This window comes from Adiantum capillus-veneris, chromosome 15 (genome assembly GCF_014529385.1).
Source record: "Adiantum capillus-veneris isolate H3 chromosome 15, ASM1452938v2, whole genome shotgun sequence".
Lineage (NCBI taxonomy): Eukaryota > Viridiplantae > Streptophyta > Polypodiopsida > Polypodiales > Pteridaceae > Adiantum > Adiantum capillus-veneris.
In genome coordinates this window covers 31,162,645-31,189,051 of record NC_140945.1, presented here as the reverse complement: position 1 = coordinate 31,189,051, position 26,407 = coordinate 31,162,645, and the positions used below count along the sequence as shown (strand labels likewise).

At 42.5% G+C, this 26,407-nt stretch overlaps 1 protein-coding gene and 1 pseudogene across 1 annotated transcript; one reads left to right on the top strand and one right to left on the bottom strand.

Annotated features, from left to right (window-relative positions):
• Nucleotides 1-1,232: 1,232 nt before the first annotated feature.
• LOC147440467 (uncharacterized) lies at nt 1,233-25,049 on the bottom strand. Its single transcript, XM_086483303.1, has 4 exons — nt 24,426-25,049; nt 1,908-2,108; nt 1,425-1,607; nt 1,233-1,316 (listed from the first exon to the last, which is right to left on the bottom strand). The coding sequence occupies exons 1-4, from the start codon at nt 25,047-25,049 to the stop codon at nt 1,233-1,235; spliced, it is 1,092 nt and encodes a 363-aa protein (XP_086339429.1).
• Nucleotides 12,878-13,031, top strand: LOC147440468 (U2 spliceosomal RNA; annotated as a pseudogene).
• Nucleotides 25,050-26,407: the final 1,358 nt, after the last annotated feature.

The window sequence follows — 26,407 nt, the reverse complement described above, 5'->3', positions numbered from 1 at the left end:
CCCCCTTCCTTATCCTTGCACGCCCTCGTGCATGTTTAGTGCTTTGGCCGTTGATGTGGCTCCAATGAAGCAAGTGTCATTGAAAAACTTCTTGTTCGAAGGACAGCTTCCAGGGCTTCTTGATGCTGTCTGAATGGATTTTCAGATAACGTGTGTTGGTATGCTACGTACCGTGCCTTGAGGTCCTTCACCATGGGATGAAAAATCCGTGAGTCAATTTCGAAGAATCCTGTGAAAATGTGTCGTGGTAGCGAATCCTATAGATTCCAGCAGATGCCTCTGTGTCCTTCCAAGAACAGATTCCACGAATGATCGTCGCCTTCAGTGTCTTTAAACACCTGGATGCAGGTGACGATCATCCGGGATATTTTTACTAGCATTTGACACGCCAAGTCGGGGACATCTCGCAGCAATGTGACTGTCGAATTCAGTGTGTTGACCATGTAGGCTACTGTAGGGGGTTGCTGCGGTGTCAAGACCGGGTAATTCAGTTTTTGCGGCCTTGACCCTTTCCATGTGGCAAAGTCTTTCCATGTGCGTCTTCTAGGGACTGGGCAGAAAGTGGGATCTATTTGTATATGTTGAGGAGCATTGTGGTAATTGGTTAGATCCTGTGGCCGTTTGTCCAACCACTTCTGCCTCCACTTTGGGTGGTCATCAACAAGCATCTGAGCTTCTTCCACTGTTAGTGCAATGCCTTCGTAACCCCCATCTTTGTTTCGTGGCAGGGCTGGCCGCATCTTTTCTTTCCACAGTATTGCTTCATGGCATAGCAGAGGAAACAGGAGGTACTCATGGCCAAATCCTTCCACCTGCTCTTCTGGCTGTAAGTAGGCCAGGGCTGCTGACTCCATTATCTTCTTTTCATAGAGCATGTACTCCTTTGCTGGCCCCTTTGGCATGTTTTGAATGCTCTCATTGAGCTCATCTCTTATATCCAGATCTGGCCCTTCAAATTCAGGCTCCTGTTGCCCTTGGTGTGATGTTCCACGCAAATCTTGCACTTGTTGTCCGGGCAACAATTGTGGTTGACTCTGGGCTTTGTCTGCTTTGATTTGTTGTTGAAAAAGCAGATCTTCTTTTTCCTTTAGCAACGTGTCACCGATCTGCTTCTGAGTCTGTAATTCGGTGTTTGTTTGAGCTAATTGCTGCTCCAGATCTTTTAGCTTTAGCTCATTTTCTGCCGTCCGGGCCACCATTCCTGATACAAGCAGTTGTCTTTGAAGCTTTTCTTACTCTAGCTCCGCTTTTAGTGCTGCTATAGTGTTCACTGTTGTGGCATCGTCAGATGTGGAGACCAATGCCCCAACAGATTCCTGATTCGTCATCAAAGTTGTCAGAGTGCCTTTGACAGTATTGTATGAACTGCTAAGTCTCTAAAATCTTGCGCTCTTGTAGGCAAGCTGCTCCGTTGCTTTCTGTACTCTTGCCATCAATTCTTGGCGCTCCTTTTCTTTGGTGGTCAAGTCTGTCCTGACGTCCACCAAGTCTTTGATCAGAGACTGAGCGTGCTGTTGCTCAAGGTCTCTTTCCTCCGTTGTGCGTTCTAGTTGTGCCCTCAGGCTTTCTAACTCCTCTTGCCCAGATGCTTGCTTTTGTTGGGCCTCCTGTACCTACCTTTCCTTTTCACTCAGCACCACGTGCTGACACTGGAATTGTCATTCTAATTCCCTTAGAGTCTATTTGTAATCAAAACCAGCCACTGCTTGGCAGGCTTCGTGGTATCTGATTGCTTCTGTAGGAGGTATAAACTCCTTTTGTGAGGTTGAAGGAAGAGGAGTTGGCTGTTTTTTGTTCGATGGAGAAGGGGGAGGAGGAGGAGATTTTGGCGAGGGAGAAGGCGATTTTTTAGGCGAGGGAGGAGGTGATTTGGGCGAGGGAGGAGGTGGGCTTGATTCTTCTCGTACATGCCTCCTTTTGGAAGTCTCTTCCCCTTGTTGCGAAGCAAATGCTTCCGCTTTTATTTTCTTTAGAATCCTGATGATTCTTTGGCGAGTGAGATCCGCCGCCCTTTGCACTTCCACATTCCTTTCTCTTTGGATCTTCTTTAGCTGCTCTGCCTGGTTTGTTTCATCAGCCGCGTCTTTCTCCTTCGTTCCTTCAGTGGACTGCGAAGAAATATCCACTTCCGTGACCTTTTGCTCTGCTTCTAACCTTTGCTTCTCCGCGCGTATGCGAGTTGCATTTTCTATTCTTTCTTGCCTTTCCCTTTCAAATCTTCTTTATTGTGTTTGTGCAGCCGCTCTAGCCTGTCTGTCAGCCCGTAACTTGGTTCTTCTTCCTCGACTCTTTTTTGAGCTTCCGTATATGCTTTTAGCAGGTCCGACTGCGGTACTGCACTTCTCTCCCTTCTTTTTCTCTCGAGCGGCTTTGTGGAGTCTTCCTCCTCGCTTTCTTCAAACTCTAATGGCCCTTTGTCTTTAGACTCTTGAGATTTTCCTTCATCATCTATCTTCGTTTTTTCTTCATCACTCTAGCTTTTGTTTGTGGCCTTTGCTGAGTGCGATGATGTCGCGCCAGGGGTCGTCCTTACGGAATGAGCAACCAGCTTTGCTTTCTGGATCAGGGATGTTTGAGAACTCGTAGCAGCTAGCAAATCTTCGATCATTCCCAAAGCCTGGTATGCTATTCTGGTTAGCATCGGCTCTGCGTTCATGTAGCTTTTGTTTTTTGCTGAGCTTTTCAAATTTGCTTCGATCAGGTTTTCCAAAATGTAAGAACCATAGTCGCAGCGAATGGTTCTATTTTCGGCTATCGCTAGAGCCATAACCACGACAATGTGCAGAATTGGCTCTGTGTAGCGAGGAGGCTTTTGTACTCTGAAATGCTGAGAGATCAATCTCATCGGCAATTCCAGCTCTCTGTATATCATGTCACTGTATTTGTATTTGTTTCCCTTTGCTTTGACGAATGCCTTCTCATTATCCAGTGACTTTGTCTTCGCCAGCAAATCGTGTTTCCCTGGGAGGAAATGCAAAGCTTCGTTGTTTGATGATTTCTTTCGTGATCTTTACTTTCACCTTCGATCCATCCTTGTCCGTGAGCATTGCCTGCCCATCATATTGTATCGAGCTCATGAGCTCGTGGGCCCTCATGTAATCTGTTCTCGATGGCTGTAATCTGAAAAATTGCTCCAAGTGTACAGCTCGCACTACCTCTATTACCTCTAGCCTTCGGTGGAGGTTCCATATCTCTCGTGGCATAATAGCTGTCTTTACCAAGTCACCATCAACATCCTTAAACTTCGAGATGAATATGTGGACAGGGATTTGAGCAAGTATTTCATCCGAGATGTGAACCTTTTCATTTGTAGCGAGCTCCTCCACTTCATATGGTGCTGCTATCCACTGCCTTTCTTTCTTTTGGCGAGGCATTCTGTGTCAGGAGAATTACAAGCTGTCGGGATTTTTCCTTCGCAATCAATCGCATTTAGACTTTTAGTAAAAAACAGTTCAAAAAGTTAAAACTGATCATAACTTGAACACATTTCATCCATTCTTGTCCATATTTCACCAGTGGGACTTAGGAAGACTAGAGCTATGACTAATTAAAATCTGAGTCAATTCTGGAGCTGAGGTACACCGATCGCGATCGTAGTACAGAGGCCAAAATTAGATTTGATCACATGAGTGGGTTGCTGATAGTTGGAGGGTCATTTTGGTCCACTCTGTGTTTCATTTGAACCACCTTTGAGTTTACAGGTCCCAATTCTGGGTTACAAGGGAGTTTTGGACCAGACTTTGTCTTTTTATGATTTTTTGATGTCCAAATGGCTTGAAACTTGGTTGGTGACTTGAACAAGATGTATACAAGGGATCTGATAGGTTTTGGTCAAAATTTGATGCTAAGGTACACCGATCGCGATCGGTGTTCTGGGCCTTTTTTTGGTGAAAACTAGATGGTCATGAACCCATATGCCTGCCTAGCCCACTGATGATTTATTTCCAAGTTTGGACTTAAAATGAACAAATTAGAGCAATTTTCCATTGTTTGACCATATTTTACTAAGTCTAACCATATTGGGTTTTCCTGATGAAATTTGGTTGGATCCTGGAGTTAGTTGAAGTTAGTTTTAGAGCTCCCACTGCTTCCATGAGGTTCTGCTACCATCAGCCTACTCCATTGTCTGATTTTGACTTGATCATGCACTTTATACCCTGTCTTATGAGGTTTTCCAGATTTGTGCATTTTTCAGGCATTCCTTGGATATCCATGTGATGCTTGAGCATCCCTAAGTGACCTTTAGGTCTTTGGCATTGGCTCTCGGCTCCAATTCCATCTTTGTGTGATCATTCGAGACTGAAATGACTATATCTGTACTTGTAGGAGATTCTGAGATCCATTCAAGGTTTTCTACAACTGTTCTGACTCTTAGTCGGACAAGTGTACCTTTCAAACCATCCATCATTATTTTTAACCGGATTTTGGTAGTTGTAGGTCAAATTTTCCCTTTTCGGTTGTGTTTGACAAATTAGGCCCATTCCATGAGCAAAATTTGTGCATTTTCCTTGAAAATTCAAGAGAGTGTACTTTTAATTGAGTTCCAAGCCTGGGCCAAATTAAAAGTTGCAAAACCTGCATCTGGGGGCACCGATCGCGATCGTACCATAGAGGCAAAAATAAATTTTGACACCAGCAGATGGTAGGCGAGGCTAAGGGGTGGTGTTTTGCATGTTCTGTCCCAAATTTTGTCAGTGAGGTACACCGATCGCGATCGGTGTACCACCACCAAATTGTGATTTGACCATATGGCTTTGTTCCTGGCCTTGTGGGGAGCACATTGATGTGTTCTGTGCCTGAAAAAAGTTTTGTTTGGATGCCTCTAAGGGCCCTTGACCTCTTTGACCCGATCCGACTTTGATTTGATCCCTTCGCCCATTTGTGCAATGATTTGTGCTTGCATGCGTAATAGACTTGATCTGTACTTGATAAGGAACATACCTGTGAAATCTGGTGTGAAATGCTGGCTCCGACCGTTCGTATGGGGTAGAAACATGGCAGCTCGCTCTAGGTCAAGAAACTCTCTCCTTCTCTCTCAAAATGTAAAAATGAACAATGAGCTAGAATTTGGCCTACCTGGCCTATATCTTCCCGAGATTTTCGTGACACAGGGCTAATTTTCCTCACCTTTGATGCCGATATAATCTGCATACCACCTGTGGGTCGAACCGCTTGTCATTCCGGCGTCGTATGACCATTTGATGCGATTTTGGCGAAATGTAGTCATGATCATTAAGGCTGAAATTTGACATCTTCAGATTAGCTTCATATCTTCCATGCTTGATAACCTTATCATGATACTTCGGCGTTTGCTTCCAGAACTTGATTCCGACACTTGTGAGTGAGATTTTTTTTATGTTTGATGTTTTATTAACAAAAATCAAACAGAATAAATTGAAAATACTTATTAACTGGCAAAAATTAGCCATAATTATTATACTCACCCCTAAGCATATATTTCTCTAGAAGCATCCCAATGCTCCGGATTTTGTCATTACAGCTCATTATTATGATGGTCGGATGATACAAAAACGCTAAAAATGCTAGGTTTTGATCGAATATTTTCGAAATTGAACTCTAAATAATGAAAAAACACACACATTATGTACATATATACACGTTAGACCCCTTAATGGCCCTGACTGTTGTTAGATTCATCAATTACTCCCCCCTTCCTTGTCTGAGTCGTCCCGGACGAAGGTTGTGTGCATGTGCATGGGTGTTGGAATCTGTGTCTATGCATGGCCTTGTAATGTGGCCCTATTCTAATGTTTGAGACAATGCGTTGGGTAACAAGGTGCTGTGCAAGATGCGGGGACTGAATGTAGTTTTCAGTGGCTTTTGATGGCGAGGGTAATTGTGTATGGAACAGAAGAGCTTGCAGTTGAATTGCCCTTTCCCTGATTGTTGGTGTTGTGATGGCAACTATTTTTGGAACCCATTTGTATGTGGTTTGTTGCATCTTTATAGATTTTGCTTTAGTTTTCACAGGTTTCCAGTGCCATTTTGGAGGTTCAGGCTTCTTGTTTTGAGTTTTGGGTTTCCTTTCGAGCTCTGTCCGCCGAATCTTTAGTTTTCTCCAATTTTGGTTGCCATTTCCACTTTCGAGTAACTTCTAAAGGTCTTTGAGATGATGTTGATCCCGTCTGGAGTTTGTCATTAGGTAGCCATATCTTGCTCGGTTTGTTGGTCATCAATCTTTCTTTATCCATACTTTCCAAATAACCTTTTGTGGTGTTTTTGGCTGATTAGCCGGTTGCTTTTTGTCGATGGGGATACTCGGCCACGAGTGATCTGTTTTGGCGAATGGAGTCATGTACACGTTAGAGTCGTATGTGTACATTAACACATGTTCTGACCATTCAGTGAGACTGCATTGTACGTTCTTATCCATGGAACTCCCAAGCATATTGATTCTCTGATTTCTCCGTCTTTCATTACGAAAAATTGATGAGGACAACTATTTCCATCAATATTGATTGGTAAGTTTACTATCCCCAATGTTGACATTGTTGCACCGTTTGTGGCTTGTAGATTACGTGTGGATTGCACGAGGGGTTCATCTATAAGCATCATGTAAGTGGAGAAATTGACCACATTTACTCTTGCTCTTGTGTCAATCAATGCTCGTTGATATCTGCCATGCGAAAGTCTGACACTGATGTGAACATCGATTCCTGTTTCCCATTGCTCATCAATTTGAATTATGGACAAAGGAATTTGAGTCATATCTGTTGGTTGAGGAAGTCTTTGTTGTTGTAAGGTTTGTTTTCGTTTTAAAATCCCGACTTTGGCCTCCTTCTGTGCTTGAGCTTTTGTCTCCTTGACTTTGTTCTTGCACTCCTTCGCAGCGTGTATTTTGGCAAGCATCTCTGTGGTTAGTAGTATGTTGTATTTCTTTAGTCTGCAACCACTAATCTAGTTAGGAATTTCCTCTCCCTCTAATGTTGCAAGTTTAATGGCACCGCTAGATGATATGTCATGAATCACATAGGGTCCATTGCCTCGCTTTTTGAGTTTCCGGGAATGTTGTTTCAGGGTATACATTAAGAAGTAATCCCTAGTAGCAAATTCCTTGCTAATAACATGTTGATCAAAGAATGATTTCATGTTTCGTTTTTGCGCGTAGATTGATGCAACGGCTCTCAATCTAGTTTCATCCAGTTTTACCAGGACATCTACCTGATTGGATAATTCATGGCCCATCCATTCTAATTGTTTAGCGACCCGAAGCATGGGGATAAGGAATTCAAGTGGTAAAATCGCTTGAATTCCATAAACCATGTTGAACGGAGTCGTTCCGATCGACGTTTTGTAAGCTACTCTATATGCCCATAAAGCTGAATGCAGCTTTTGATCCCAGTCAACAGCTCTCGATTCGCCAACAATTTTGGTGAGAATTGTCACCAAAATCTTATTCGTACTTTTTGCTTGGCCGTTCGCTTGTGGGTGATAGGGAGCGGACTTCCTGTGAATTACCATGAATTCATCCAATAGGAATTCAATCACCTCATTGATGAAGGGAGTTCCTCTATCGCTCACTAGCTCAATTGGTAAGCCATATCTGGTGAAAATGTTCTCATACAAAAACTGTGCTATCATTTTTGCATCATTTCTGGTTGTTGCTTTAGCTTCCACCCATTTTGTTAGATAATCTGTTGCCACAATAATGTATTAAGCGTGCATTTTATATCCCGGAGGCGCTATCGGTCCTACAAAGTCTATTCCCCATTTCGCAAACACTCTTGCCCCCATCATTGGCCTTAAGGGCATATCATCTCGTGCTCTAGGAATTTTTGTTTTCTGGAAATTGTTGCATCGTTTCACAAACTCTTCAGCGTCCATGAATAGTGTAGGCCACCATATGCCTGCAATAAGAATTGCTTTGGTCGTTTTGTCAGCTGAGAAATGTCCACCAGCTTGTCCGCCGTGTGCTTGCTCTAAGATAGGAATGTATTCCTCTTTAGTCGCGCACATTCTTAATTGATTGTCTTTTCCCCTCTTGTAAAGAGTGTCCTCAATTAGTACATAGTTTTCTGCCTCTTTCGTGATCGTTTTGATACGTGATCTACTCATCCCTTCAGGCAGTATCCTGGTGGTGAGGTATTCAACAATGTAGTTACTCCATCGGGGTGCTACATATAATCTGAATAGAGTCGCGTGCTCTATTGGCTTTTGAAGCGTGCATCTAACGCAAGATGTGATATGCATATGAACACTATGTCGCATTTTTGGCCAATACACACCCATTCTCATCAATCTTTGATACATCTGTGCATGCCCATTGTGAATCCCCGTTGTTTGTACATGAGCTTGGTTTAGGTACAATTCCCGTTCACTTGATTCAACACAAAGCCTAAGGATTTGATCCGATCCCTGTTTGTATAGCTTGCCTGCCAACATTACCAATGATCTGGATGGTGCAATGGTAGATGGTTGTCTTGTCATATTCAATGACCCGATAGTCAGCAAAGGAATTACATCCTCGCTCCATCTTGGAACCATTTCTATGTTGGAAAGATATGCATCTGGCAAATCATCATCAACTCCTATTGGGTTTTCTCCATGCATCATGCAGTTTGCAAGGTCCAAAGTTATTTATATTGTAAGGCTTCTATAATCAATTATAGCATGTTCTTTTTTAGTTGCTTCTCAGTTGTGTCGAGCTCCTTCTCCTCTCTCTCGTTCTCGTTTCTCTACTTGTCCTAGCCATGGCAACTCTACAGTGGCAACCTGCGTAGCTGTGCCCCAACAGGAAATGAGCTGGCATATCACCATCTATGGTCCAAATATTTCCCTCAAACTCGTGCTACTACTTGAGAATCGTGTGTAGGAGATTAAGGTCAATACATTGAGGCAACACTTTGAGCTAAATGATATTGCATTTACACTACATCCACTTACTCTTTCAAGCCCACAAATTATGATAGGACTAATTAAAAATAGATCAAGAGAGGACTTACTTTAGCTTGAATGGCACCAGTTCTACAAGGTCCAATTGAACTGGTTGGAAACAATTAACAATACCATCCAAAGAAGGTAGAGGATATTTCTCCTTTAAGACAATCACAAGTTGACAAAGCTCAACAGGTAAGCTATGCAGTAAAATAGCACAATAAGATCTTCTGCAGGTACTAGAGCTTCATTATACACTAGCTGGGTTCTAATGCTCTTTAACTTGTTAGCTAGCCCTACTATATTTTCTAATTCTATCCAAGCATCACTTGAAGATGTAATATCATATAGATACTGAATAAAGTCAGCTTCTAGAAAGGTCAAAATAATACCAAGTTCATGCTCATCTTTCCTCTATTGTTCGACAATAAAGATCTAGTAATTACAGCCTTTGCATCCACTTTGTCTGTTGAAAAAGGCTTGACAAGACTCCATAGGTCTTTTTGCATTAGATATCCCTTAACTTTGATTTGCCATGTGTGAGTGAAAACCAGATCCATCAAATGTTGATTTTGGATGCCATATTTGAATCTTCAAAGAACCTGATGACGATGAATATTGATGAGCACTACACCTTCATGCGGAGGACTTTTGATAAATTGAATGCTCTTTATAGCTACTCCAAGATAGAAGTCACCTTTTGAGATTGTTTGTCCACCAAGTGGCTCTAGCTTTACCAAGCATAATGGCACACGAGCCTTTAAAATTGTTGACTTATGGCTTTGCCTGAAATCGTCGCTTCTTGGGCCCCTTCAATACCTCTGCTTTGCCTTTGCTAGATAGCATTTTGATAGTGTTGGAAAAGCTTGGCTATTGACCAGTGGTTCGCTGACTCACTGTATTTTGAAATGCTAAAAATCCCCGAGGGATTAACCCTATATACAAAATGGAACGCCATTGCGAGCGGACAACTTTGATAAAACCCCTATATATGACTCATATTAGGGAATATGACCCCCCTTTATATGCTTATACGACAATTAATGAAGAAAAATATCATACCCCTATCTTACATATAAAATTTAGGTCTCACATGATCTAACTGAGTAAAGGTAGTCAAAGAGTGTGTAGCATAGTGACTGGCAACATACTAAGGAACCATTTCTCACATGATCTAACTGAGTAAAGGTAGTCAAAGAGTGTGTAGCATAGTGACTGGCAACGTACTAAGGAACCATTTCTATTGATAACTAGATGTACCCTCAATGTGTCTTAGTTTGACTTTCAAATTATGTACGCGATCAACCTGCACTCTGACTACTTGTCCAATTTTGACCCATCCAAAGCCGGTATAAATCAACCCTAGACCTGCTCCAAATCAGTCCTTATCTATGACCTGCTTGATGTAAAATTTAATGTGTGAGCTGATAAAAAACTTCCCCAAAATTCGTCTGAGTTCTAGTGCACACCGGTGGCCAACCGTTACAAGTAATCAGCTCGGGTCACTCCCCCCTCCGCCCCCCCCCCCCCCCCCCCCCCCCCCCCCCCCCCCCCCCCCTTCCCACCCATAAATGTGATATCCCCTCCCTTATTTTTAAACTTGGGAGATAAATTATTGGGCGCTTGCCCCTAACTTATACGCTTATGTAACTTGTGAAAAACCCCCCTCCCATGCACTTATGCGGTAAGGTAAGTTTTCCATGGTGAATCCCTCGAGTGAAAATCTTACAATATTGTATTTGCAACCACCCCTACACAATGTTTTGAAAAGCTACAAGCTCGTATCCCTCCTCTAGTGCCATTCTATAGCAAGCATTTTGGAACATTGGTGTAGGACTACTAATTAGCATCATCGATCGACCTTTGTGCAAGCGTTGTCAAGGGTAGCATTTTAAAATGCTTGTGTGTTACATCTACTGCAAGCATCACTTACCAATTTCCCACCATCGGACGACATTTCAAAATGCCATGCTTGCATAGAGTAGATTGCCATTGACTTAGTTTGTGCCACAAAAACACCAATGTTCAAAATGCCATAGCAGGGACCTCCTTGTGCTCTAATATCATTGTTAGGTACACGGCGGGGCTATGGTGGGTGCCACCTGATGCAAGCTAGGAGAGGGAGAGAGAGAGAGAGAGAGAGAGAGAGAGAGAGAGAGAGAGAGAGAGAGAGAGAGAGACTTCATATCATAATGTAAATATAAACCAATTCCCAAAAGAGAGAGAGAGAGAGAGAGAGAGATTGACCAAACTTGCATGCTATGTTATGATTATTGAAAGCCATTTACATATATACAGAATTAAAGTAAATTGGCTAACTACCCCTTTTAGCATGCAAAACTCTAGACTAAAGGGTGGTCTTTATTAGTTTGTGATAGGCGAGCTTCCCACATGGGTAAGAATAGGCTTAAAACCCAATAGGTAAGGTGGCAAGGGTCATGTAGGTCTGAAAGCCATCCTTGTGTTGGGCAAGGTCCAACGTTCAAGCCACCTCAGATCATGGTTCTGGATTATTCTCATTAGCAGCATGCTAGAAGCAACAACATTATAGTTCTATATTTGAGGATTTGAAGGAGCTAGTTTATTCATTTTGGCAATTTGAGTCATATGTTTCTCCCAATAAGAAGGATGTTTGTAGAAAAATATTGGGCAGGGACATGCACATCAAACACCCTTTTCATCTACTTTTGATGAGCCACTTGAATACCATTTGTGTTATACTAAGGACCATACAAGAGATGCTATTTAGCACAGGGATTGCTATTGATCAAATACATTGCTCTTTCATTTGAGTGTATTCACTGCCATTTTCCTAGACATTAGGAGGTGATGTTAGACCACTTCTATTCACTTTTGTTGGCCTAGTTGTCAATGAATTGCAATTTGTGTACCTCTTAGAATCAAATTTTCAATGTTAGGATGTGTTCTATTAGCCCTTTTCTATAGTCTCCTAGAATTTTGTAGCGTTTTGAGCTCGTTTACCCGAGAAACCTTCAAAGTATCGAGTGATTAGTCGATCTGAGGATTGACTATGCCTGACGAGACCAATTGTTGATTATTGATTTGTGGCTGCTCTTGTGCATCTTTCTACATAGGTGCACTCTGTGAAGTTTGGACAAACTCAATGCATCTCTGTGTTCGATCTAGATCACTTCCCTAAGTATTGACATTGTGTGACTTAGTGCCCAATACGTATGCTATAAACATCCATTGTGGCGATTTACTAACATTGGCACCACTATCGGGATTCGATCTTGTGATGGTCAAGTGATCTTGTAGTTGTACTAGTGTTCTTCTAAACCTTAAAAACCATTCCAATTCACTAGGTAGCAGAAACATGGTTTTGTCACTTGATAGAGTTTAGGAGTTGAGGACTAGCTTGCACTTTCATTTAGTAGCACGCTCTCTAGTGTTGTGATTGAAAGTAAAACAAAGCAGTTCAATCTCCAATTTCTCATAGCTTTTAGAGTGTTGTGCATTCCACCCCCATCAGCCATTTTTTCAAGTTTTGCTCATTTTACTGCATTTTGTCAATAAAGTTCTTAAGAGTAGGTTAAGTTGACAAAACACCACCAATCTAAACTACCAAAATCGTAGAAAACTTTAGGCAAAACCATATTTTCTTAAGATGTGCTAGGAAATAGGGAAAATCTAATCAATATCATCGTGTGTTGATGGAGTTAGTTGCCACATACATTAAGGAATATGTTTGATAAGTTTGTTCTAATTCTATAAAAGAAGTTGGATCACGATTCATGTACCTTAGACTAGAAATCCAAATCACACACAAAGGGCAAGGCGGGAGGCGGAGGCGGGGCTAGTCGAGAGTTCTATAGACTTGCGTGGTTATAATGGCATCACGAACATAGTGTAAACACGGCCGTGCAAAGAATAGAAGTGCTACCTGAGAAGCAATCATCCCACAAGGCAAGGCGCAAGGCGGGGCATGTATAAAATCCATAGGGGGCACTATGGGGAGCTCATACCTTTCTTGGCCTTTTGGCTAAGATCAAGTGTAGTATCTATTCTCATCAGATAGTAGATCTGCAGATTGAAGTTCCATCGATAATTATCCATAATTTTTCCAACAGAGTACGCTTATCATAATTCAAAATTGGGTATTTCGTGCATTTATTTGAAAGCAATTGCTAAATTTTCTTGGATTTGTGAAGACAGATGTGCGAGGACATGAGAAGAAGTAGACTTTGTAGAAGATTGGCTAAGCGGTGATTCCGACTCGGCATCAAAGTGCCTTGAAGGAGTTTTTGAAGGGCTCAAGAGGATGTTGCATGTTTGGACAACATTGAGAAAGCTTGGGTTGTTGCATCACCAAAAAGATGAAGATTCTAGAAATCAGCTCGTCGTCAACGATCATGGGAACTAACGCCTTCACACATACGTAGTGTGAGATCGCTGCAAGATTGGTAGCAACTAGTTTGCCCTATTGTGTGGAGTCTTTTTCAACTCTACTACATCTGCAACAACTGACACTCATGGTGGCAGTCACAATCTCCCCCAACTCTTTTGGTGCTGCCACATTTTGTCCCTTGCACGCTGCTCCACAGCAAAATACTTGCATTCACACTTTGATAAAATCAAGTGATGCTCTTTTTTTAACACTCATGACCATTGGTTGGCCACCTACCAAGGCCCAAGTGGCCAATGAAGCAAATATAAAACCCTATCTATACACCTACCCTTCTTCGGGTTGCCACTAACTCTAAAAGAAGCTTATTTCCATTCTTATATTACCATACCCTCAGCTTGCTCATTAGTGGCTCCTCAAACGCATTAAGGTTATCTAGCTTGAGGATCACTTCTTGATAACAATAAATATGGAGAAGCACTCATCCCAAGCTTGCCAATTTATGTCATATTTATTACTAAGAAGGACCTCCTTTTGGAACATAACTTGGACTCACATCCAGGTTGTAGGTTTTTTTGTCCGAATTCAGTAACATCCACCACTTGTAGGCCTTGTCTTTAAGTTCTAAACTCGGTTTCAGAGAGTGGAATACATCTAGAGTTGCATAGAGATGATGGTAGTACAAAACAGTATTCATCACATCTTTATATCCTCTCTTTGTCTTCACCTCTATACATTGGCGGCTTTTGAGTCCTTCATCCATGATGACGTTTTGTGGTTCTCATGCCTACCAGAAGAGATTCAAATGGTGGTGGTCTGCCATTAGTCCCTTGATTGGCCACAATGGGTTTTTGTGAGATCGATTCTTGGCAATCTGTATTATGAAATTCTCCATGAGCGTAGTTAAGTTGGCATCGATGGAGGAGAGATTTCAATTTCTGGATATCAACGAACCCGTGGTCGTCATGCAATCCATCACTTTCCTCAACTCACATATCCTCCACGGCCACGTGTATCCCGCAGTTGGAGTGGTCTCAAAATCAAATCAATGACTTGTCAAAAGCGATTGATCCGATGACATCTCATCGTACATGCAAAGCCATGGTTCCTGTCGTCCCTTCTCTACTATGATTGAAAGGCCACGAGGGCTTCTTGGGCGATGACTAACACTAAACACACAACATGCAACACGCATTTCAAGCACATGGGTAGTCTTTGGACAAGTGTCCTCCTTATCCCTTTGAGAGAGAGAGCTTGAAAATATCTAGATATTTGTTGAATAGAACTAGAAGCTCATTGGACCCCTCTTTAGCCTAGCCAATAGCATTCAAGCACACCATGTGGCTAAGCATAGGGAGAGTCTGACATGTGTCCCTATGCCTCGTGAGAAAAGGGGGTGCCCTTTGGGTGAGTGGGAGGTTAAGTCAAAAATTCCCCTAACTTTGGGGCTTTCCCCCTCCTTTGTAGGGTCTTGTTTTGACTCAAGCACCCCATGCATGGGAAGCTTCTCAAGCACCTTCCTCATCAAGCATGACAAGCACCTCAAGCACCTTAGACATCAAGCACCTCAAGCACCTTAGTCATCAAGCACGACAAGCACCTCAAGCACCTTAGTCAGTAACCACGACAAGCAGTTCAAGCTTAGGTCGCGTTCCCACCTCAAGCTCATCCCTAGCTTGCCTAAGGTCAAATTACTTTAACACTAACCATTGGAGGTCTTTAATGAAGCTAACCCTATGGTCTTTTAAGCTCCATTAGCTAGCCTTGCTCTTTGACAAACCATCTCTCATTTGGACCCCTTTACCATTGGCCCCGTGTTGAGATAGATCCGTAAGCAGATGTCTATATTCTAACCCTTTTTCCCATTTATTATCCCATATTAAATGATCAGTTTAATATGAGAAAATCATTTGGGTTAGATTTTATGACAAGTATTAAGAGAGATAAACATATATTATTAAAAGAATCTTCCATCTAATGGTCTATTTTGTATCAGATTTAACATGCCAACCCATCATTTCCTCAAACAATATCCATGCTTTAGATTTATCATATTTGAGTACTCCTAGTAAGGAGGTCAAAATACCCATCATTGTGTGAACTTGGTTTTGGGAGAGATGGTGAGAGCTTTCATGTGTATGTGTATGTGTGAGTAAATTGAATAGATTAGGTTCTCCCATCAGTGGTATCAAAGCCTCAGGTTCAAGGTAATTGGCATTTGATTTCAAATTTTAAGGAGGAATTTTGAATTGGCAATAGTAGGTCTGCTAATCGAAGTTCCATCGATGATTAATCGATAATTTGTCCAACAGAGTACGCTTATCATAATTCAAAATTGGGTATTTCTTGCATTTAATTCATAAATTTTCTTGGATTTGTGAAGACGAATGTGCAAGAACACGAGAAGAAGTAGATTTTGTAGAAGGTTGGCTAAGCGGTGATTCCGACTTGGCATCAAAGTGCCTTGAAGGAGTTTTTGAAGGGCTCAAGAGGATGTTGCATGGTTGAACAACATTGAGAGAGCTTGGGTTGTTGCATCACCAAAAAGATGAAGATTCTAGGAATCGGCTCGTCGACAACGGTCATGGGAACTAACGCCTTCACACATACGTAGTGTGAGGTCGACTTCAACCAACCCTTGCAAGATCGGTCGCAACTAGTTTGCCCTATTGTGTGGAGTCTTTTTCAACTCTACTACATCTGCAACTCACAACCATGGTGGTCACCATCTCCCCCAACTCTTTTGGTGCTGCCACATTTTGCCCCCTACTAAAAGGCTCGCCCCCTCCTATGTAGGAGCTTGCAAAGACTTTTTGGCACCTACAAAGCATCCAATTTTCCCTAGGGTTGGACCATTGGACATAACCTTTGAATTTTGGAACCTTAGCATTTTGGAAGTCTTAATGAGCTGAACCTTAGGGTTTTTGAAGCCCATTGTTACACATTGCTCTTTTGTTGATGGACCCCCCTTTGGATTCCTAATGTGGCCGGTCTGCCAGCTTAACCAATATTCTTGCTTTTTCTTCCCTAGTACTTCCCCATATTAAATGATCAGTTTAACATGAGAAAATCATTTAGGAGAATCAGATATTAGTTATTATGACAAATGGTAAAGCCGTAGGCAAGTCTAAAAGACTCCATTATTAAGACCAAAGCTCTTGAGGTGTGCACCATATCCCACATAGTGGGCTCAACAAAACCGATAATAGATCCCAGTCCCACTTACCCTAATATAATTAACAAAATCAACCATTAATAGGCTACTTAAGGACCTCTCTTCTTAAGCAAGAAAAAAGAAACCAAATGCTTTGATACCAATGTGAAGGAAATGGCCTATGAACTTTGAGAGTAGTGAAATTAGGGAATTAGATAAAGCACTTTTGTGAGATTAGTTTGTGAGCATAGCGGGTGAACTTAATTGATTGCAGCAACATGAACACGGTCCTTAGTTAACTTGGCATGAACAATACTTTTGCAAGAGAGAGAGTTTAGAGAACATGACAACACTTGAGGACCGGATTCATACGGAGCCAGTCCATCCTCCAATAGGCATTTGTATTATAGTTTCTCCCATCAAGAGAGACTTGGTACAATACAATCTGTGTTCCTTGTGGGCCTAGGTGATGCACTAAAGATGGAAAGCTTCATGCACTGAAGATGGAAAGCTTCATGCATAACATAAACTTTGTAGAAAGCATGAACTATCCCAAGCCTCAGTCCCAAGGCCTCAAACACCTTCAAAGGTGGAGAGAGCTAGCAGGGAATGAGGATAGGGAAGAGGAAGAAGAAACATTCCATAGGAGAAAGAAATAGTTCCTCACTTATCATCACTCTTCTTGCTAGCATACATAATAGCATAGTAATAGAAATGGAGAAGATGGCAAGATTAAGCATTGAAGCATGGCTCTTGGTTGGATTTGCATTCCATAGCCAAGAGTGTTGGTGTAGGCTCTCACTTCTCAACAAGCTTGGAGAAGGAGGTGGAGTTCCTCTACTTTCACCAAGTGAGAATGTTTCAAAAAAGTGAGTTTATGAGAGGTGTATACCCCCCAGGCATACCCCTTGCTTGCTTTGGGCAAGCCCCCCCCCTTTTTGCTCAAGCTTCAATCTTATTGAACCCCTCGACTCCTCCTAGCCAATCACATGCAACATGCATTTCAAGCACATGGGTAGTATTTGGACAAGTGTCCTCCTTATCCCTTTGAGAGAGAGAGCCTGAAAATATCTAGATATTTGTTGAATAGAACTAGAAGCTCATTGGACCCCTCTTTAGCCCAACCAATAACATTCAAGCACACCATGTGACTATAGGGAGAGTCTGAAATGTGTCCATGTGCCCCTTGAGAAAAGGGGGTGCTCTTTGGGTGAGTGGGAGGTTAAGTCAAAGATTCCCCAAACTTTGGGGCTTTCCCCCTCGTTTGTAGGGTCTCTTTTTGACTCAAGCAACTTACCCCCCATGCATGGGAAGCTTCTCTAGCACCTTCCTCATCAAGCATGACAAGCACCTCAAGCACCTTAGTCATCAAGCATGACAAGCACCTCAAGCACCTTAGTCATGAAGCACGACAAGCACCTCAAGCACCTTAGTCAGCAAGCACAACAAGCACTTCAAGCTTAGGTTGGGTTCCCACCTCAAGCTCAGTCCTAGCTTGCCTAAGGTCAAAGGACTTTTAACGTTAACCATCGGAGGTCTTTAATGAAGCTAACCCTAAGGTTTTTTAAGCCCCATTAGCTAGCCTTGCTATTTGATAGACCATCTCTCATTTGGACCCCTTTACCATTGGCCCCGTGTTGAGATAGATCCGTAAGCACATGTCTATATTCTAACCCTTGTTCCCGTTTATTACCCATATTAAATGATCAATTTAATATGAGAAAATCATTTGGGTTGGTTAGGTATTAGATTTTATGACAATTATTAAGAGAGATAAACATATATTATTAAAACTCTTCCATCTAATAATCTATTTTGTCCCAGATTTAACATCCCAAACCAAATCATTTCCTCAAACAATATCCATGCTTTAGATTTATCATATTAATGTACTCCCAATAAGGACCCATCATTGTGTGAACTTGGTTTGGGAGAGATGGTGAGAGCTTTCATGTGTATGTGTGTGAGTAAATTGAATAGATTAAGCATTCGTTCTCCTGTCCTCCCGTTAGTGGTATTGAAGCCTCAGGTTCAAGGTAATTGGCATTTTATTTCAAATTTGAAGGAGGATTTTTGAATTGGCAATAATAGATCTGCAAATGGAAGTTCCATCAATAATTAGTCGATAATTTGTCGAACAGATTACGCTTATCATAATTCAAAATTGGGTATTTCTTGTATTTAATTCAAGCAATTAGTAGATTTTCTTGGATTTGTGAAGGCAGATGTGTGAGGACACGAGAAGAAGTAGATTTTGTAGAAGATTGGCTAAGCAGTGATTCCAACTCGGCATCAAAGTGCCTTGAAGGAGTTTTTGAAGGGCTCAAGAGGATGTTGCATGGCTAAACAACATTGAGAAATCTTGGGTTGTTGCATCATCAAAAAGATGAGGATTCTAGGAACTGGCTCGTCGACAACGGTCATGGGAACTAATGCCTTCACACATACGTAGTGTGAGTTCGACTTTAGCCAACCCCTGCAAGATCGGTAGCAACTAGTTTGCCCTATTGTGTGGAGTCTTTTTCAACTCTACTGCACTTGCAATTGACGACCGTGGCGGTCACCATCTCCCCCAACTCTTTTCGTGGTGCCACATTTTGTCCCTTGCACGCTGCTCCACAACAAAAATCCTTGCATTCACACTTTGATAAAATCAAGTGATGCTCTTTTTTTAACACTCACAACCATTGGTCGACCGCCTGCCAAGCCCCAAGTGGCCAATGAAGCAAATATAAAACCCTATCTATACACCTACCCTTCTTCGGGTTGCCACTAGCTCTAAAAGCAAGCTTATTCCATTCTTATATTACCATACCCTCAGCTTGCTCATTAGTGGCTCCTCAAACACATTAAGGTTATCTAGCTTGAGGATCACTTCTTGATAACGATAAATATGGCAAATCACTCATCCCAAGCTTGCCAATTTATGTCATATTTATTACTAAGAAGGACCTCCTTTTGGAACACAACTTGGACTCACATCCAGGTTGTAGGTTTTTTTGTCCGAATTTAGTAACATCCACCATTTGTAGGCCTTGTCTTTAAGTTCTAAACTCGTATTTTGGAGAGGGGAATACATCTAGAGTTGCACAGAGATGATGGTAGTGCAAAAAAGTATTCATCAAATCTTTATATCCTCTCCTTATCTTCACCTCTATACACTGGCGGCTTTTAAGTCCTTCATCCATGATGAAGTTTTGTGGTTCTTGTGCCCTACCAGAAGAGATTCAAACGGTGGTGGTCTGCCATTAGTCCCTTTATTGGCCACAATGGGTTTTCGTGAGACCGATCCTTGGCAATCTGTATTATGAAATTGTTAACTAGCTGCATGAGCGTAGTTAAGTTGGCATCGATGGAGGAGAGCTTTTAATTCCTGGATATCAACGAACCCACGATCGTCATACAATCCAACCCGCATATCCTCCATGGCCACGTTGGTGTAGCCAAACTGTGTCGACCTATGGAAGTGCAAGAAGCCCAGACATGGCAGTTTGCAGGCAAGTGACAGGGACATTGGGCAGGTATTTGATGGAGCTAAGAGAAAGGTACACCGAGATGGAACACTTGCTAGTGAAAACTGCAATTGTTTCTTCCTATCATAGGGGACAGGAGGAAATGCTTATATCAGGTATGCAGGTGCTATGGAGTTTATGATATGGGATTTTGATCGAATGTCTGTAGGACGCTCTACTTGCCAGGGTATGTATGCTACAACATGTCCATTGAGAGCTATTGCAAGTGAGTGCAGCTCAAAACTTATGAATGTCGGAGTGCTCTCAACGGGGTTCTTTTACCCAAGGGCCACCGATATCTGGGATTCTTCTCATTGGCCGACCAATGGCGATGGATCTTGCCGAGAAAGAATACTTTAAAGTGCATGGAGCCAAACATGCAAAGCAGCCGACTATGTGACCAGTGATTATCAAGGGTCAATGTGGGAGTTTGGGGCGGCCAGCTAAAGGTATGAAGTGGAGTGTAATGGAATTTGCCTATTCAATTTGAGAGTAGCGGAATTTAATGAGAGTACTTTCAAGAAATGATTTTGTGAGCATAGCGGGTTGACATAATTGAAGATAGCAACATAATCATAGCAATTAGTTAACTTGGCATAGACAATACTTTTGCAAGAGAGAGAATTTAGAGAACATGACAACAGTTGAGGACCGGATTTATGTGGAGCCGGTCCCCCCTCCAATAGGCATTTGTACTATGATTTCTCCCATAAAGAGAGACTTGTTACAATACATTCTTTGTGTTCCTTGTGACCTAGGTGAAGCAATGAAGATGGAAAGCTTCATGCATCACCATCATAGCATAACCTAAACTTGAAGAAAGCTTTAACAATACCAAGCCTCAGTCCCAAGACCTCAAACACCTTCGAAGGTGGAGAGAGCTAGCAGGGAATGAGGGTAGGGAAGAGGAAGAAGAAACATTTCATACGAGAAAGAGCTAGTTCCTCACTTATCATAACTCTTGTGCTAGCATACATAATAGCATAGTAATGAAGAAGAAATAGATGGCAAGCTCAAGCATTGAAGCATGGCTCTTGGATGGATTTGCACTCCATAGCCAAGAGTGTTGGTGTAGGCTCTCAACCTCTACTTGCTTGGAAAAAGAGAGGGAGCTCTTGCACTTTGCATAGTACACAATGAGAGTGTTTGTGAGTGTGTGTGGGTGAGTATACCCCCTAAGCACCCCCCTAGCTTGCTTGGGTCGACCCCCCCTTGTAGCTCATGCTTGAAGCTCATTGGACCCCTCCAGGCCTAGCCAATCACAAGCAGGAGCCATTACAAGCAACAGGGATAGCCTTGGGACAAGTGTCCCCCTTTCCCCTTTGAGAGAGAGGACTTGATAAATGCAAAATCAATTAATTAAATATCCTTTATTATCATTGGACCCCTTGGGTGGCCAACCAATAGGTTTCAGTGTCCTTACTGCCCCTTTGACAAGTGTCCTTGCTGCCTCTTCAAGTTGCGGCTTCCCTTGTGTGTGTGTGTGTGTGTGTGTGTGTTCTCTCTCATCCCCCCCCCTTGTAGGCTCGCCCCCCTCCTTGTAGGGATCTTTTTGACTTTGGATGAGCAAGCCCCTTAGTCAACAAGCATGACTAAGCACTTGAAGTAGGGGGTGTTCCCACAAGCATCTCAGGCAAGCTTCTCAAGGCACCTCAAGCACCTTAATCATGCACCAAGTCAAGCACCTCAAGGATGGAGCCAGTCAAGCATCTCAAGCATCTTAATCAAGCACCTCAAGCACGACAAGCACCTCGAGTTTGGGCCGGGTTCCCACCTCAAGCTCAGCCCTAGCTTACCTAAGGTCAAAGGACTTTTACACACATTATTGGAGGTCTTCAATGAAGCTAACCCTAAGGTCTTATGCTCCATTGGTTAGCCTGCTCTTGATAAACCATCTCCCATTTGGGCCCCTTTACTATTGGCCCCGTGTTGAGATAGATCTATAAGCACATATCTATATCTTAACACTTGTTCCCGTTTATTCTCCCACATTAAGTGATCAATTTAATATGAGAAAATCATTTGGGTTGGTTAGATATTAGATTTTATGACATTACCTCTCTCTTGAAATCATAGTCGTCCTCGACTATGAGGTAGAAGAGATAAAGCCTTAGTCATTAGTCAATTGTACTTAGCGGGTAGAGGATCCCTTTTTTACCCTACGACATCTTTCCAAGATGGATGACTAATCCATTTGGTGCTTGGGAGACATAGCTGCCGCAAGCATGTCTGCTCTTTAGTCCATTTCATTTTCCCAAAGTAGAATGACAAATTCTACTTGGTGTTTGAGAGACGTCGTCATCACAAACATGATTCTAAGCATGCATACTAGTTAAATTTGTGCACAATTAAAAAGAGGACTAGTCTTATAAGACAAAAACATGAGTCATTTAAAAGAAATTTGTACATTTGCTTACTCTAATGTAGCATTGTAAGCATTGACAAGGTTCATACTATCCTTAAGTTGTACTCCTTGCATCCATCTAGCATCTTCAAAAGGATAATTTTTGAACTTAATAAGATACCGTCGGATTATCTTACCATGTCGTAGTACCTTGTCTTCATGCCGAAGGACAGCTTCGGGTTGTAGCACCTCTTCTTGGTCTTCAACTTCGGGAGGGTCTTCAATAATTGGTTCAGTTGGTGGCTCTCCTTTGTAGGGCTTAAGTAGGCTTACATGAAAGGCATTGTGTATAAGCCAATGGTTGGGCAACTTGAGTTGATAAGCCGTCTCATTGATGGGCTTCAAGATTTGGAAAGGACCATAGTATCTTTTTGCTAGTTTAGCATAATACTTTTGATGGCCCGTAGGATTTTTGCCCGTCGTTTGCCTTAATCGAGCCTTAGGAAACTTGAGTAAGACCCAATCATTTTCTTTGAACATTAAGGCTCTTCTGTGCTTATCAGCAACAACTTTTTGCCTTTGTTGAGAGATGGCTATAGCCTCCCTAATCTTTTGAAAAGATTCTTGTAGGTCACGGCTATACTCATCAGCGGCGAAGATCTTCCCATGTACTTTGAGTAGCAAGGGACTTTTAGGTCTTCCCTCTATGATCTCGAAAGGTGCTTTCCCCGTAGAAGTGTGGACAGTATTATTGTAGGCATACTCTACTAGAGGTAAATACAATTCCCATTGTGAGCGTTGATCTACTTCGGTAACATAAGTCTTAAGTAGATCGAGTATCGTAAGATTGGCTATCTCACTTTGGCCATCCGTTTGTGGGTGATAGGCCGAAGAGAAATTCAATCTTGTTCCTAGATTTTCAAAGAGTCCTTTCCAGAAATTACTGGTCATTCTAGGATCTCTATCTGACACGATGGATGTGGGTAATCCATGGTGCTTGAAAATCTGAGATATGAAGAGAGTTGCCATTTGATGTGCCTTAATAGTCTTTTTGACAGGAATAAAATGTGCTTGCTTGCTAAACCTGTCGACTATTGTCCATATTCATGTATTCCCATGGATAGACTTGGGTAATCCAAAGATGAAATCCATGGATATACTCTCCCATGGTGAATTTGGAATAGGCAATGGCTGGAGTAATCCAGGTTGCTTCCCTCTATCATACTTGGTCTTTTGGCATACTACACATTTTGAAACATACGCTTGTATGTCTACTTTCATGGTAGGCCAATAGAAATACGTCTCTACTCCTCGGAGAGTAGGTTGAATACCTCTATGCCCTGCATATGGAGGAGCATGGGATTCATACATAACCTTCTCACGAAGGGAATGGGTAACACATAGCCTATTGCCGTGGAGAAGATAACCATCCTGCAAGGTGAATGGTTCCTCTTTCTTCCCCAAAGCAAGGGCTGACATTATGTCTCTAAAATCAGGGTCAGTAGCATACTCATCTATCATAGAGGATAGATCATTGTGAGTAGCTATAGACACCGCATTAACTTTTGGTCGTCGTGAAAGTGCATCGGCAACTTGATTGTGCTTACCAGCTATGTGAGCAATATGGAAATTAAATTGCGAAAGAAAATTTGCCCACCTCATTTGTTTGTCGGAAAGCTTGGTTTGCGTCATGAAATACTTGAGACTTTGGTGGTCGGTTCGTAGGGTAAATGGAGTCCCCAATAGGTAGTGCTTCCATGTGTCTAGGGCATGTAGAACAGCTAAAAGCTCTTTCTCATAAATGCCCAAGACTGGTTCATCACTATTGAGCCTTCGGCTCTCATATGCTATGGCATGCCCTTCTTGAAGCAAAACCGCTCCAAGGCAATCACCACAAGCATCACATTGGACCTCAAATGGCTTTGAGAGATCCGGAAGCACGAGGACTGGTTGGGAAGTAAGCTTCTCTTTGAGTTTTTCAAAAGCATTTTGCTCCTTAGCAGTCCATACAAACTTAACGTTCTTCTTTGTTAAGTCGTGTAGTGGTCCTGCTACTTGAGAGAATTTTGCTATGAAGCGTCTATAGTATGCACACATATCAATAAAGCTTCTTAGCTCATGTAGATTCCTTGGGTTAGGCCATGATTTTATTACCTCTAACTTTGATGGATCCATACTTTGATGGATCCCTACAAGGCTGCATCTTAAAAATGGGTCTTCATAAAAGACAATGTTGCTCTCGTCTTCATCCTTTTTGTCTTCTACTATGTGAGATGATCCTCTGTCAGGTCTCTTGCCTTTGTTGTTTCTGCCGTTGCTTCTACTGCTACTGCTTTCTCCACTGTTACTGCCTCCATTTGAGTAGCATCGAGAAGGAGGGTGTCCCTTCCTACCACATTTGTTGCAAGGTTTGTTTGTGTAGCAGTCTTTTGCTACGTGTCCCATTCTTCCACATTCATAACACTTTCTTCCATTTGTCGATGTTGATGGCGAATGCCTTCCCTTTGAGGATGTTGCAATAAAAACTCCTCCTGATGAGGTTAGTGAACCTCTTTGCTTTCTTTCTTCTGCTTGGATTGAGTTGATGACATCTTGGAGTGGTGGTGCTGGTTCTTTTTCTTCAAGAATTGTGACTAAGTGGTCATAAGAAGGTGGAAGTGCACTTAATAGTATGGCCACTTTGTCATCTTCTGGTACTTCAACCTGGATGTAAGTGAGCTGCGTGACAATGCTCTTAAGCTTATTTATTAGGCTAGCAATGTCCTCCCCTTCAATCATAGTAATTTTGTAAAGCTGTCTTTTAAGACTAACTTTGCTTCTTTTGGCCCTGGCTCCAAAATTACTTTCTAGGACATGCCAGGCATCATGTGCATGTGTACATTCATCTATGAAGTGCACATAATTGTCATGCAAGGAGGTGATGATGATTCCTAATGCTTGTTCGTCTTTGGCCAAATTCTGTGCACTTACTATGAGTGTAGATGCCCTAGTCTCGCCCTAGTGTGCACTCCATCGGGTTCGGCTTGTTGCTCTAAGGCAGTGCTGATGATAGACCACAAACATTTTTTCATAAGGTAACCTCTTAATTTCGTTTGCCAGGTGTGAAACCCTTCCCCATTGAATTTTTCTATTCCCTTGTCCCCCATTTGTGCTAATAGAGGGGTCTTAGCTTAGGAGACTCTCCTAGCCAGTGTCTTCCTCTTTACACGGTGCACCAATAAAGACAAGAGATATTTATTTGCAAGTTATTGTGCTTGGCTGCAAGATTTCAATTTTAATGTCTTCTTAATAAAACTCTCTTAATGTGAAGTACCTCTTCACTCGAGGTGAAGTCACCCTTCACAGCCTTGAGTTCTTTGATGATTGGAATGAGCCTTTGAAGTTGGCTTTGGATACCTTTGGACGCTTTGAAAGCTTTGATTTATTTGCCTTGGAGAAGCCCTTGAAGCTTGGCAGAGTGCTTTGCTGCAGCTTGGTGGGAGCAAGCCCTTAAAGGGTCTCAGAGGCTTGAGGCAGCAAGCTCGTGAGACTGCCCCCTTGAGGGAGTTGGAAGTTGGCCGTGGGAAGGTGAGCTTGATTGGAGCTCTTGAGGCCCGAGAGCAGTGTGGGAAGGGGCCCCCGAGAAGGGCGGACCCGAAAATGGTATCAAAGGATTGTTTGGCGCCTCGGTTGAGGTCCGCGATCGGACGGTGGGGGGCAGGCGCCTGCGGCCGGTTTGCTGGGGAGCAGTCAACAAGGACTGTCGGATGGATGCGCGTAGCCGTCGGGTTTAGGCTTTGGAGCCGACCGGTGGTGGACTCACCTTCAAAAAAGAATTGGAATTTACCGCCTACCAAGAATCCACCGGCCTTGCTCGCTTGAAGAAGTCCTTGTTGAACCCACAACCCTCCAAAGCCACACCAAATATGGTGTTTAAGCTAAGCCAAGGGGCCCATTGGGCTCCACGTGATTAATAGACCAAAAGGAGGATATTTCAATGCTCGGTTTTGCGGGCTTCTCCCACAAAATACACACACACACACACACACACACACCTTATTTTAGTAAGGTTTTAGGGGATGAGGCTTAGGGGGTTCTCGAGCTCGGATTTGAGTGCTTGAAAGCTCTATGAAAATCTTGAGATGAGCACTTCGGGA

What these genes read in the sequence shown, in the direction of transcription:
- LOC147440467 (XM_086483303.1), bottom strand. Translation starts at nt 25,049, where the DNA reads ATGATTGAAGGGGAGGACATTGCTAGCCTAATAAATAAGCTTAAGAGC. An exon ending in AGACTTCCAAAAGGAGGCAT is followed by an intron (nt 1,608 to 1,907) that starts GTACGAGAAGAA and finishes AGGTAGGTACAG; the next exon opens with GAGGCCCAACAAAAGCAAGC. An exon ending in GCCAAGAATTGATGGCAAGA is followed by an intron (nt 1,317 to 1,424) that starts GTACAGAAAGCA and finishes ATGACGAATCAG; the next exon opens with GAATCTGTTGGGGCATTGGT.